Source organism: Manis javanica, chromosome 2, assembly GCF_040802235.1.
Source record: "Manis javanica isolate MJ-LG chromosome 2, MJ_LKY, whole genome shotgun sequence".
NCBI classification, from domain to species: Eukaryota; Metazoa; Chordata; class Mammalia; order Pholidota; family Manidae; genus Manis; species Manis javanica.
Window position 1 is genome coordinate 154,346,296 of NC_133157.1, and position 13,901 is coordinate 154,360,196.

General features: G+C 36.4%; 1 protein-coding gene and 1 long non-coding RNA gene across 3 annotated transcripts in view; one reads left to right on the forward strand and one right to left on the reverse strand.

Annotated features, from left to right (window-relative positions):
- Positions 1-13,901, reverse strand: part of LOC118968307 (uncharacterized) — a 98,450-nt gene that overhangs the window by 43,268 nt on the left and 41,281 nt on the right. The window lies entirely within an intron of this gene.
- DNAJC5B (DnaJ heat shock protein family (Hsp40) member C5 beta) overlaps positions 1-13,901 on the forward strand; it is a 60,755-nt gene that overhangs the window by 18,030 nt on the left and 28,824 nt on the right. The window contains exon 2 of the mRNA XM_017659678.3: positions 12,600-12,813. Coding sequence (XP_017515167.1) covers positions 12,600-12,813 — 214 coding nt within the window. The remainder of the gene's footprint in view (positions 1-12,599; positions 12,814-13,901) is intronic.

Consider the following 13,901-nt stretch of genomic DNA (forward strand, 5'->3'; position numbering starts at 1 on the left):
TTATACCAACTTATATTGAAGGCAGTAAGAAAAGGCAGAAAGATAAGCCTAACAGCTTCAATGAGTCATTCATAACAATAATAATAAAAATAACCAACATAAATGGTGTGCTTGTTATGGCAGGCACTATGCTCACTTGTATTCATTATTCTATTTAATGCTCACATCTCTGTATTGTAGGTACTATTATTATCCTCATTTTACACTTGAGAAAACTAAGGCTTAGAAAAGTAGGTTAAGTACTGTCCAAAGTCACACAGCAGGAGTAGTGGAGCCAATACTGGCACCTGTGTGGTATTGCTCCAGAGCCCACTGCTCTTTACCACTACATCTCTGATTTTAGAAGAGCTACCATGAATCCAAATGATTCAAAGGCCAGAATCTGAGTGATGGGCCATACTGGAAGATGAAGCAAAGTGCCTGAGAGGAAAGGCTGGGGATGAGATTCAGGGTTGGGGTTTAAGACAGGAGTAGGGAGAGGGATCCAGAATAAGCACAGAAGTTTAAGTTCCAGACAATGTGGGGAAGTCTACTATCAGCATGCTGAGGGGAGGACTGAACATCCCAGCTAATGTGATGTCTTTCCTTTCACTGGTTAGAAGTAGCTTTTGGTACTTATTAGCAAGGTTCTGTATATCTCATGGTTTAAAAAAGCAAGATCTGCAAGGGGTCATTGTGGGTCCTAAGGTAATGCAATGTACCTCCTTCTGGCAATTCTGTTGAGCCCAACTGCTTCTTAAGTTATCTTTTAATAAAATAAAATCATGTCCCCATTCAGCGTAGTTACCTGCCATACACTCTGCATCTATAGCTAGATTCTTAATAAATAATTGGTGAATAAATGCATGTATGAAAGCATAAATAACTAAATCATTAATAAAAAGCAATGCTTGCCTTCTTGGGTGCTTTAGTAATGGGTGTTGAGTCAAATAATCTAATACAGTAATTGAAAGAAATTATGTAAACATAAATTTAAAGGCAAGAGTATGAAGGTACAACACTGTTTGATTTCATTGAACATTGTTTTGGTACCAAAATATTCCATAAGTCAGCTTTATGTCTATCAGTATTCACAAAACAACAAAAATATAAATAATACAAGTACACTTCCAAAGGGATATTTTTCTATAAACTTTAATACATTTTATTGAAATGGTTTAGATATTAATACTACTGGTAGGTGGTGATGTCAGTGAAAATGATGGAGTAAGAAACTCTAACATTCTCCTTTTCCATAGAGGCAACTAAAAATCTGAAATTAATTGTCAGAATAAATCTTTTCAGAAATCTAGAAACTAACAAAAAGCTTGTGGCAATGGGGGTGCACTTACTTTTTTTTAAAGTTAAATATTCGTAAGAATGTTGAATTTCATGGCATTTCAAATTACCATAGTCTCATGCCCTGCTCCTCAGCTCAGTGGTAACCTTGAAAATAACTGCTGCATTCCCGGTACCAGTGGTACTAAGGAAATGGAAAAGACCCCATTTGCAAGTAATTGTCATTGGCTGATCTGTCTCGTGGCTTCCTGGAAGACTTGCTCAAAAGGCTTGTCTTATCTTACCTAAATCAGAAGTTATCCAGCACTATATCTACTATGAAAGGAGACGGGGGATGGATTTGTTGAAAACATTTCTAAAAAAATTTTTTATTCATTGCTCCCTGATACAGATAACAGCTGGAGGAATAGGAAGATAGGCTGGGGAACGAGATGCTTTGGGGAAGAACAGCTTTTGAAAGCTCTGATGTAGTCCTGGAAATCTAGAAGCTACTCACATGCCATGGCTGTGCACATACTCAGGAAAGACCTGAGAAAGTCATAAGCTCTCACTTCTGGCTGACCTTGAAGAGGTGTACAGCAGGAAGTGAAGGTTAAGGCAGAGTTGTAAACTGCCTGGCTGAGTGTTGGAGGTGTGCCTTAACATACACACAGAGTCCATCTGCAACACTGGGAGATCTGGGACTCCAGGTGTGTAATAAAATCTCTTTCTAATCCTTAGCTGACCATTAAGCTAATGGAACAGGGTCTTCAGTAGCCATACATGTCTGGGAATACAGACTTTACAAAATTAGGTCAGAAAAGTCAGTAAACAAACAACTACAACAAAGAACAACTAAAACCATGGGGAAATGGGAGGATCTGATTTATAGAATTGCCAAATTATAATTTAGAAGTGTCCTGTTTGTAGAAAAAATTATGAGGCCTGCAAGGAAATAAGAAAGTAAGGTTTACATAGAGGGAGGAAAAATATCAATAGAAACTGTTCCTGACAAAGCTCCAAATTGAGACATACAAGAAAAAGACTCAAATAAGTTAAATATGTTCAAAGTCTAAAGGAAACCATGTCCAAAGAACTAAAGGAAATGATAAGAATGATGTCTCACCAAATACAAATATCAATTAAAAACATTATAAAAAGGAACCAAAATAGAAATTCTGGAGTTGAAAATTACAGTAACTGAAATGAAAAAATTCACTAGAGGGCTCAATAGATTTGAGCAGGCAGAAAAAAGAATCACTCTAGTTGAAGATAGGTCAATAATGATTATACAGCCTGAGGAACAGAAAAATAAACGTGCAAAAGAATGAAAAGAGCCTAAGACACCTGTGTGTACCACCAGGCATATCAACACAGGAGTCCAAGAGGAGAGAAGAAAAAGAGATAAAGAGAAAGAAAGATTATTTGAAGAAATAATGGCTGAGAACTTCCCAAATTTGATGAAAAATTAATCTTACACATCCAAGAAGTTCCATGAATTTCAAGTGACATAAACTCAAGAAAATCCTCACTGAAACACATCAAAATCAACTGTTCAAAGCCAAAGAGTATACTAAAAGAAGCAAGAAAGAAATGACTCATCATATATAAGGGATCCTCAATAAGATCAATAGCTCATTACTCATTAGAAACCACAAGGCCAGAAGGCATAAAGGTGATATACTCAAAGTGCTGAAAGAAAAATTATGTCAACTAAGAATTCTATATCTAGTAAAATTACCCTCCAAATATGAAAGAGAAATCAAACATTTCTAGATAAATAAATTAATGAATTATTAGCCAACCTTCCCTATAAGAAATGCTAAAAGGAGTACTTTAGGCTGAAATGAAAGTACACCATCGACGGTAATTTGAATCCACATGAAGAATTAGAACCAATAAAATTAACTCCATAAATAAATATAAAAAACAGAATTAATATACTAATTCTGTTTGTAATGTTTCCTTTTTCCTATAGGATTTAAGAGACAATTATTGCATTAAGCAGTAATTATAAATTTATGTTGCTGGATACATAATGTATAAGAATTTAATTTGTGACATAGTGGAAGGGGTCTAACTCTATAGAAGGGAAATTTTTATATACTTTTGACAGCAAATTGTATCAATATGAACTAGGTTGTTAAATATTAAAATGTCAATTATAATTCCAAGGGAAACCACAAAGGAGGCCTTCAAAAATATGTAGCAAAATAAATAAGGGAATTATAATAATACAAAAAAGGCAGTAATGGAGGAATTGAGCAACAAAAAAATATATAAGACAAGAAAACAAATAGTAAAATGGTAAAAGTCCTTCCTTATCAGTAATTACTTTAATATAAATGGATTAAACTCAGATGAAAAGGCAGAGATTCACAAATGAATTATTTCAAAACTTGATTCAACTATATGCTAAGATCAGGAACAAGGCAAGGATGTCTACTCTCTTCACTTTCACTCAACATAATATTGAAAGTCCTAGACATAGCAACTAAGCAAGAAAAAGAAATAAAAGGCATAAAATTTGGAATAACTAAAACTGTCACTACTTACAGAAGACATGATATTATCTATAGAAAACCCTAAAGACTCCTCCAAAAAACTGTTGGAACTAATAAACAAATTCAGTAAAGTTGCAGTATACAAAATCAATATAAAAAATCAGCTCTTTCTATTCACTAACAATGAGCTATCAAAAAGAGAAATTAAGAAAACAATCCCATTTGTAATTGCATCAAAAAGAAAATACCTATTAATAAATTTAACCAAGGTGAAAAATCTGTACACTGAAAACTATAAAACACTGATGAAAGAGACTGAAGACAACACAGTTGGATGATAAGCTATTCCATGCTCATGGATTAGAATAATTAATATTGTTAAAATGTCTATACTGTCCAAATCAGTCCACAGATTCTGTGAAATCCCTATCAAAACTCCAATAACATTTTTCACATAAATAGGACAAATAATCCTAAAATTAGTATGGAACCACAAAAGACTCCAAATAGCCAAAACAATCTTGAAAAAGAACAACAAAGCTAGAGGCACCATGCCTCCTGATCTCAAACCCTATTAAAAAGCTATAGTAACCAAAACAGTATGGCATTGGCATAAAAACAAATACATAGACTGATGGAACAGAATAAAAAGTCCAGAAATAAACCCAGGCATATATGGTCAATTAATTTGTACAAAGTAGCCAAGAATATACAATGCAGAAAAGACAGAAGAGACAGTCTCTTTAATAAATGGTGTTGGGAAAACTGTACAGCCACATGTAAAAGAATGAAACTGAACCACTCACCAAAGTGAAACTATCTTACACCATACACAAAAATTACCTCAAAATGGATTAAAGCCTTGAATATGAGACCAGAAACAATAAAACTCCTAGAAGAAAATATAGGTATTAAGCTCCTTGACATTAATCTTGGTGATGATTTTTTTGATTTGACATAAAAAACAAAAGCAAGTAAAGCAAAAATAAATATTAAACTAAAATCTTCTGCACAGCAAATGATACATCAACAAAATGAAAAGACAACCGACTGAGTGGGAGAAAATATTTGCAAATCATATATCTGATAAGCAGTTATTATCTAACATATACAAAGAACTCACATAACTCAAAGCAAAAAAAACAGATTAAAAAGTGGACAGAGGATCTGAATAGACATTTATCCAAAGAAGACATACAGATGGCCAACAGGTGCGTGAAAAGGTGCTATTCTTCAGGAAAATGCAAATCAAAACCACAGCGAACTATCACCTCATATCTGTTTAGAATGACTGTCATCAAAAAGACAACTGGTAACAAAGGTTAGTGAGGATGTGAAGAAAAGGGAACCCTTATGCACCATTTGTGTCAATATAAATTGGTGCAGTCACTGTGGAAACAGTATGGAGGGAACCACCATATAATCCAGCAATTCTGCTTCTGGGTATTTATCTAAAGGAAATGAAATAACTTAACTGGAAAAGATATCTGCACTCTCATGTTCACTGCAGCATTTTTACAATAGCCAAGGCATGGAAACGACCTAAATACTCAACTGATGGATGAATGGATAAACACACACACAAGAATATTATTCACCCATAAAAAAGAAGTAAATCTTATTATTTACAACATCTAAATCCTGAGGACACTATGCTAAGTGAAATAAGCCTGACAAAAACAAATACCACATGACTTCATTGATGTGTAGAATTAAAAAAACAAACAAAAAACAAACAAATATACAAAATCCAGAAACCAAACTCAGATATAGAGAACAGATTGGTGGTTGCCAGCAGCAGCAGGTGGGGGCTAGGCAAAATGGGAAATGGGGGTCAAAAGGTACAAACTTTCAGTTAGAAAATACATAAATCCTGGGGAAAAATATAAAATAAAACCAGGAATAGGTTATGCATGTTTTAATAGTGATCAAATTGTCATAACATGATGTGTGTGTACAATGCTTTGCCATAAATATTGTATTATGTGTTTAACTATTTACCACAGGAAAAAAGCATCAAAGAATTTATAGTATGATAGCATTCCATCAAAGTTGTTAAATAGCTTTGAAGTTAACAATTCAGGAGTACATTTAAAAAACAAAAAAAAAAAACAAAATAAAAAAAACAAAATTTCTATCTAAAGTAGTCAAACTCATAGAAACAAAGTGGAATTGTGGTTTCCAGAGGCTGTAGCGAGGAGGAAATGGAAGGTTATTCAATAGACAGAGTTTCAGTTTTGCAAGGTAAAAATTTTTACTTCTGGAGATCTGTTGCATAACAATGTGAATATAGTTAATGCGACTGAACTGTACACTTAAAAATGTTATGATGGTAAATTTTTTCTGTGATTTTTACCACAATTGAAAGAAAGGGATAGAGGGAGGGAGGGAGGGAGGGAAGGAAGAAAGGAAGGAAGGAAGGAAGGAAGGAAGGAAGGAAGGAAGGAAGAGAGGGAGGGAGGGAGGGAGGGAGGGAGGGAGGAGGGAAGTAAATGAAAGGAAAAATTATGTTTCAAATAGAGTAACAGCAAAACTTCAAAACCAATGGTTTGCAGCTACTGGTGCACAGCCAAATCAACCACGTAGCTTTTGCAAACATGCAGATGCCCCAGACCTGCAGAATTAGAACCTCCAAGAGTGGAGCCATGACATATGAGTTTTTAAAAATAATATCCCTTCACAGATGACTTTTAGCACCAGATGTTGAAAACCACTGATGTAACTGGTGGGCAGAGGAGAAATAATAAGCACAGATGACTATAGCAACAGAGTTTGTCTACTCTGTTCTTAGTCCTTTCATGAGAAGTGGTCCTTCTCTGGTTTGTAGGGAGTGAATAAAATCCTGTCTCTGATGTGTCTACTCTACTTTCAAGTTCCTACTCCTGGCTTCCCAGTTCTTTGTCCTATTCTTAGTTGATGTCTGAATACTCACTTGTAAGTATACTGGTCACTTTGGTTAGAACAAACTACTTCTGCAATCCTTGGCCCCAAACAACCCATATATATATCTGTACAACTTTGCCTAGCCTCCCAGCCATGGCAGAGGAAGACATCCAAGAAGCCAAGGGAGAAGAAGGGGTGGTTGGCAAGCCTTGCAGAAAGGTCAAGCAGAATGAGAGCTGAAAATAGGCTCTTGAGTTTTTCAGTGAGGATGTCATGGAGAGCAATTTCAGTAGAGAACTAGAAGTGAAGTCAGAGTACAGTGTGTTGAAGAGTGAATGGGCATTGAGGATGCAGCCTTTTTGTGTCAACTATGCTTTGAGGAAGTGTTATGGGGAGTGGCAGGAGGAGTATGGGGAATGTTTGCTTGCTGAAGAGGAGGAGCTATGGAGACATTACGGAATATACTGGAGTTGGGGTAAGGATTGATGATTGACAGACCAGGATTCAGGAAGATGCACAGACAGATTCTAGAACACAGTGGCAAGGTTATTCTAGAAAAGGAGAGGTTTTTTTCCTCCCTCCAAATAAAAAGAAGAGGGAAAGATGGGTACGATTATGCAGAAGTGCAGAAGTAAACAGGTGTGAAGAGGGAGTTTCTTTCTAATGACCTTTTTACCCCCTTTAAAGTACGAAATGAGGTTACTGTTTAGAAGGGTGAGGGAATGAGGAAGAGAAATCAAGGAGAACTGGTAAAAGCTTGAATATCTGCCACAGGAGACTTGTGAGAACACTCACTGAGGCCAAGCTACAGGATTGGCGAGCAGCATGGAAGACCAGCTGAGGAAGGAAGCCGTGTGCCTTTATTGGCCCCAGTTTGCATAGTTGTGCAATCTTCTCCAGCAAAACTGGTCATCTCCAAAATGGGAGTGGAAGTAGTGGATGGCCAGAGTGATTTCTTTGGGGGTATGACAGGAAATCAAAATGCTTAAGGAATTGAATAAGTTAGTTTGAGTAGTGCTCAAGTACATGACCACTAGGTTCAGACTGTATAGTTAAGGAAACTGTCAGTGAGACTGACTGTCTGGAAGAACAGGTCTTGGTAGATTTAAAAAATGGGTTTAGGGAGAATAAGAAAATGAGCACTTAACACAAATATGTATCAAAGGGTTTTGCTATACGCTTTTACACTTAGAAACCTAGACCAGAAACACTGGGGCCCTACAAGAGTTACCTGCTGGGAGCTGCCTGGGGCCTTGACACAGCTCACTATCACTGGGGCTTGATAGGCCTTGAGCAGAGGAAAGCAAGTGCCTGCTGAGGGCTTTGACTAGTACCAGTGGTGGAAGCTGCTGTTGGAAGTAGGAGACAAAGTTTATACAGTAATTTCTCCTACATCCCCATTTTAGTCCCCCCTTAATGTTAGATCAGCAGAAGTTGCTGGCTTTAAAAAATAAGAATGCAAAATTTTCCCTAGAAAATATAATAAAGTTAGAGGCCCAGAAACCTTTGCTGAGAACCTGAGCCAGATACAGAGACCTTGAATTGTATGCTGCTCTCAGATCCTGGGAGAGCTGTGGGCTGGGGGGCCTAAAATACAGCACACAGAGAGATCTTAGTGGCCTGCTAGAAGGCTGTCAGTGGCCACCTGGTGTCAGAACATCAAGTCCTCATGCCCTAAAGTAGTACATTTATACTAGTACTTTATGATTACAATTCTAAATTTGGACACGTATAATCTACTGTGTTTGCACAAATATTCTAGTCTATTCTACCTTACTAGGGAGGTTAAGGACCTGGCTTTTAACATTAGCCATAGAAAAGAATTGTGGTGATGAGAAAACTGTCTAAAACAAAGACATATTTTTTAATTGTTATTTAAACTTTTCAAAAGTTTAAGTAATTGTAACTCATATTTAAATGTTACCCAAGCACAATATCTAATAAAGTCAAATTATTACACATTGTAGTAAAAATTGTAGTTTTTTTGCCAAGGTATCATTGAAGTACACTGTCTCGACTGCCACTAGAGGTCAGCACTTGACTCTCGATGTGATTCTGTGGGAGGGAGAAGACTAATTTTCTGAAACTATCATTTATGGTTCCTATTGTTATCTCATGCCATCTGTCTTTAATCACAAATGTGACTGTGGATCACATAGAACTAGAAAATATCCTAACAGTTGCTGGGGAGACCTGCTTAGATATTCCATCTGCCAATGGGAGGAAATCATAGGACTCTTGTCATGCGGCCTTCAGAGGTCCCTGGGTGGTGTCTTGTCAAAGTACTTGAGTCATACACTATAGCTGCAGGTGTTTCAGAAACAACTGCACAGCAGGGGTAGTACTGGCATCATTATTTGCAGTTCCAAGCCAAATAGTGCCCTGACTTTGTTACTCTGTCCCCTATACAGGACTCTATACAAATCCTTGCTCAGTGGCTTCTGCATTCTTGAGCACTACTAACACTCTTGTTCCAGCTTTCTCTCAGCAACAAATGCATTAAAGTTTCTTGTGGGGAGGGCAACTGTATTGGGTACAAATTATGAAGCACGTCCTTTCACCCTAAATTCCATATGTGCTTTCTTGTTCAAGAGATAATTCCCAAGGGGGTGGGACATCAATCAACTATTTCCTTGAGCAGCTGTGTAATTTTGGCAGCTGCCCTGCCAGCCGTATTTCCCAAGAATTCCTCAGAGTCAAGACTATCTGCCAAAAGGAGTCAAAATGCTGCTGATGGCTAGGAATTGGATTTGTTACAAATGGAGGCGCTCCAGCCCTCTGAATTTGCTAGGTCCATTTTTGGGGGTGTGTGATAAATGGTTGATAGCATCTGCCTTTATGAGCTAACAAAGATCCAAACAGCTTAAAATATGATGGGAAGCCAGGATTCTCTGGCTAAGTCTGGGGCAGTGTATACAGTCTACAACTGAACCTTAGAAACAAGAAATGTACATAGAGGCATTTTCTACAGATCTACTTCTTTCAAGTCAAAAGGAATAGCCCTTGGATTTGATCTGCTTAGATATGATCTCTGGAACTAGTAGGGGAAATGCTGCGATTGTATTCTACAACACTGAGAGAGAATTCCAGGATTATTGTACCATTAAAATTAATGTGTTTGAAGAATCCACTCGGAGCTTGAGGACTTTTTTCTTTCTTTTTTCCCTCTCTTGTTTGGTAGTAGATCATTTAAGGGAATAAACTCTATAAACTTTCAACTATTAAAAGAGAACAACATTTGTAATGAGAGCTTAAAAATGCTTAGGGAAAGAAACCACACAAGTAATATATGTGTATTTTTAACAAGCAGAAATGAAGAATCACCTATAATTCCAATGTCAACTATAATACTGTTAATTGTGGCTATAACTTCCATTTTCATCTTTCTTTTCTACTTATTTTTCTGTTTTATTTTTCCTTATATAAAAACAGATAGACAAGTGTCTGTGTGTAAATGCATATATGCATGGTTGTGTGTCAAGGTCCCCAGAGAGTTCTGTATCACTAAACCCAGTGATCAATTCTTAGTCCTCATCATACATGACCCGTTAAAAGCATTTGACACAGGTAACCACTGTTATCCTTGAAATACTTTGTTCACTTGGATCCCAAGACACCATATTCTCCAGAGTTTTCCTGCTGTATCATTGAGCAGTCTTTTTTCATCTCCTCTCCTGGTTCTTCCTTCTTAAAGCTCAGTCTTTAGAATTCTCTTGGACCCACACTCTTGGGAATCTCTTCACTTGCATGGCTCTACATACCATCTACCTGCTGGAACTCCCAAACATTTATCTCCCATAGTAATTCTTGCCTGAACTCCAGGCTCATGTATCTCTTACCTCCCTTTCCACCAGCAAGTCTAATAGGCACCCCAAAGGTATCCATACCAGAATTCCAAATACTAGCAAACCATTCTCCATTACCCCCCAAAAATCAAATCAATAAATCTCTTGCCAACTCATTAAGCAGTAACTCCAAACTTCCAATTACTCAAATTTTCCAATTGCTCAAAAGCCAGAAGTTTGATACAATCCCTGATTCCTTCTTCTTTTGCATTCCACATCCAATCCATCTGCTAGCCCTCAAAATATATCCAGAATCCAACAACTTCTCACTATATCCTCTACCACACTGGTCCAAACCACCATGACCTTCTAAAAAAGTCTCCCCACTTTTACCTTTGTCTTCTCCAAGATGGACATCTCCTTCCAAAATTAAAGTCAGATTATACCATTCTTCTCAAAACCAATGGCTTCCCATATCACCTAGACCAAATGCCAAAGTCCCTGCAAGGGCTTACTAATATTCTGTGTGTCTTATTTTTTAAACTTAAAAATATATAGGAGGCAGCATAGTGGTGGTTAAGAGCATATGCTCAGAGTCAGATTAGCTGTGTGACACTAGGCAAGTTACTTAACCTCATGGTGGGAAAATTTTCTCATGTATAAAATGGGATCATTATAAAATTGTGGTGAAGATTGATGGATTAACATGTATAACATGTTTACAATAGTATTGGCATATAGTAAATAATATTAAAGTTTTTAAAAATAACAAACTAGGCATTTTGTGCTACTGGCATGATTTCATCAATAAACTGGCACAGAAAAAAATGTCTCAAATGGCCCTATCAATAAGGATTTACAGGTACACCAAATACCTCTCAAAAAGAAGAATGAAAAATGTTTTGGTTAAACAATTTAAATTGCACTATTATTGTTTAATTCTCTGTTTATTCTGAATTCAGAGTTGGAGTGAATTAGACACCATGATCTATACTTCTACATATGTTGGTACATTTTAAGCATCTGTACACTGAACTGCTTATTTACCTATTTCCTAACCAGCAATACTTTAATTCCTAAAACGGTGTCATTTTTTCCAGTTTATTCTGTAGACTGATGTATGAGGTATTTGATTTTTCTCCTCTATGTATGTCCTTTTATTGTTGCATTAAAATGAAACAATTTAATTCAAACCAATAAACAAAAGCTTAAGATGTATTCCTCAAGGTGAAAGAATAAGTTGTGGAATTTCCAGTTAAGAGTCATAAAATTGACTTTGCAGTAGAAAAATTCCTAGAGACTCAATTTTGAACATGGCTTTAATCATAATTTAAACCTGTCTGTAGAAGAAAGTCAGGGAAATGGTCACCAGCCAGAGCCTATCATAGCTCACTTTTTACATCCACTTTGTAGGATTTTTTAATACTCGAGTATAACTGAAGAATAAAGAATACCCCAAACTACCCCCACATCACACACACAAAATGCAGCACACACATACCCATACCCTTCAGGAACTGCTTTATAACCCACAGAGGAGAGAGGACTTTGTACTAGCAAGTACATTTCTGCAGATTATTTGGAGTGGAAAGACCTATTTGAAAAGAGGTCAAATTTACATCTGAAAACAAGGGATGTCATTGTATTTGTTCATAAAAACAACAGAGGATTTGTGAAAGGGTCATGATGTTTATTCAAGGGAGTATGAATCAGAGATTTTCTTTTTTTACATTTTTGTTTAACATTTAGAATATGTGGTGTGAAGTTTTGTTAATTCTGGAAGATTCTTCCAGTTCTCAATGGAATTTTTATGTAAGCTGGTCCTGTTACTGGTACTCTTAAAGGCCTTTGCATGTTGAGATGGGCTAATGATCAGCTTCCAGGTAAAAATAAACTTCACATGTTTGCTGACAGCAGAATGTCTCAGACTGAACAATTATGAAGCTATTGAGAATTCCACTGAGGATATGAGGGGAGGAATAATACTATTGTGCCTGCACATTAGAAACAAGGGACACTTAATGAAAAGTTCCTTTGTTAAATCAACATCAGTGTGAAACATCATTTCACAGTATTTGCATGTATAAAGGATGTAGGAATGAATGCCCTTCTAAAATGCCTTTGTAATTCCTGTTAAATAACACTTCTCCTCACTTTCTTATTTTAAAAGAAAATTGGCCCTGAAGCACCACCCAGACAAGAATCCATATGATCCAGCTGCTGCGGAAAAGTTTAAAGAAATCAACAAGGCCCATACCATACTTACCAACACATCAAAGAGAAATATATATGACAAGTACGGATCACTAGGACTCTATGTGGCTGAGCAATTTGGAGATGAAAATGTTAATACCTACTTCATGCTGTCAAGCTGGTGGGCAAAGGTGAATCAACTTTTATTTTCCTTCAGAAACAATTTCCTGGAAGATTATGATATTATTCACTCTTTTAGACTCCATCTTAAAGAAAGCTTAACCTTACTATGTTATTAAAATCTTGTAAATAAAAGGAGATAGTGCTTCGACTGAAAACTTTTATTGACGGGTTATTTTTGCTTTAGTTCACCAACTAATTATTAAATATGGCATGACTTAAAATACCTCTAGACATTAATTATTTCAAATTTGAAGCTTCAGGTTAATTCTGACTGCCCTCTGTCTTCCTATAATGACTAATTAAGAACTGACTCATCGCTCAAAAACCAAAAATAATTTATTAGTGTGACAACTGTTTAATAAATTATTACAGGACAAATTTAGCCTTGTGCTTTACTATCTATAGCATAGGCTCCATTAGCAAACATAGTACTCCGGGAATGCGTGGTAACTATGTCAGAGGCTCATGTGAAGCCTGCTGTGAGGTAGTGAAAGAAATGAGAAGGGAAAGATGAGAATTAAGTAGTGGCAGACAGGGAGTTGGAGAGCCAGAGAGAGGGAAAGAGAGAGAAAAAAGATATCTGGTCAAAAAAAGGCAATATTTTTAAGGACTTAAGGCAATCAGAATTGACTTTTGATGGTAAATTTTGTATGGTGTCCTAGGAAGTCCATAGTATATGTATTTGGTGATGGTTTTATATTTGCTTATAAGTTTTAATATACTTATCTTCTGATGAAAGAATATTTACATATGAACCATATATATAGTCCCTTAGCATACTTTTTGGGCAGTTCACATACATATGAGGAGTTAACAGTTCACAAATTTTGTGAAATCATATGAACTCACATTCATATGAGTTGTGATTAATAATTTTAAAAAACTGCAGATCTCCATAAAGGCAGGTTTCAAGTTCCGTAGTATTTTGATTCTGGTTTCTTCTACTAAAGCAAACCTTACTAAATTGAAGTGTATTATGTATGAGGGAAGAGAGAGAATATATTTTTGTATACAAGAATGGAGAGAATCTGCAGCCAGAAGCCTCATTTGCCTTCTTGCAGTCCCCAGAGTTCCTTTTCTTGGGGATAACTAGGAT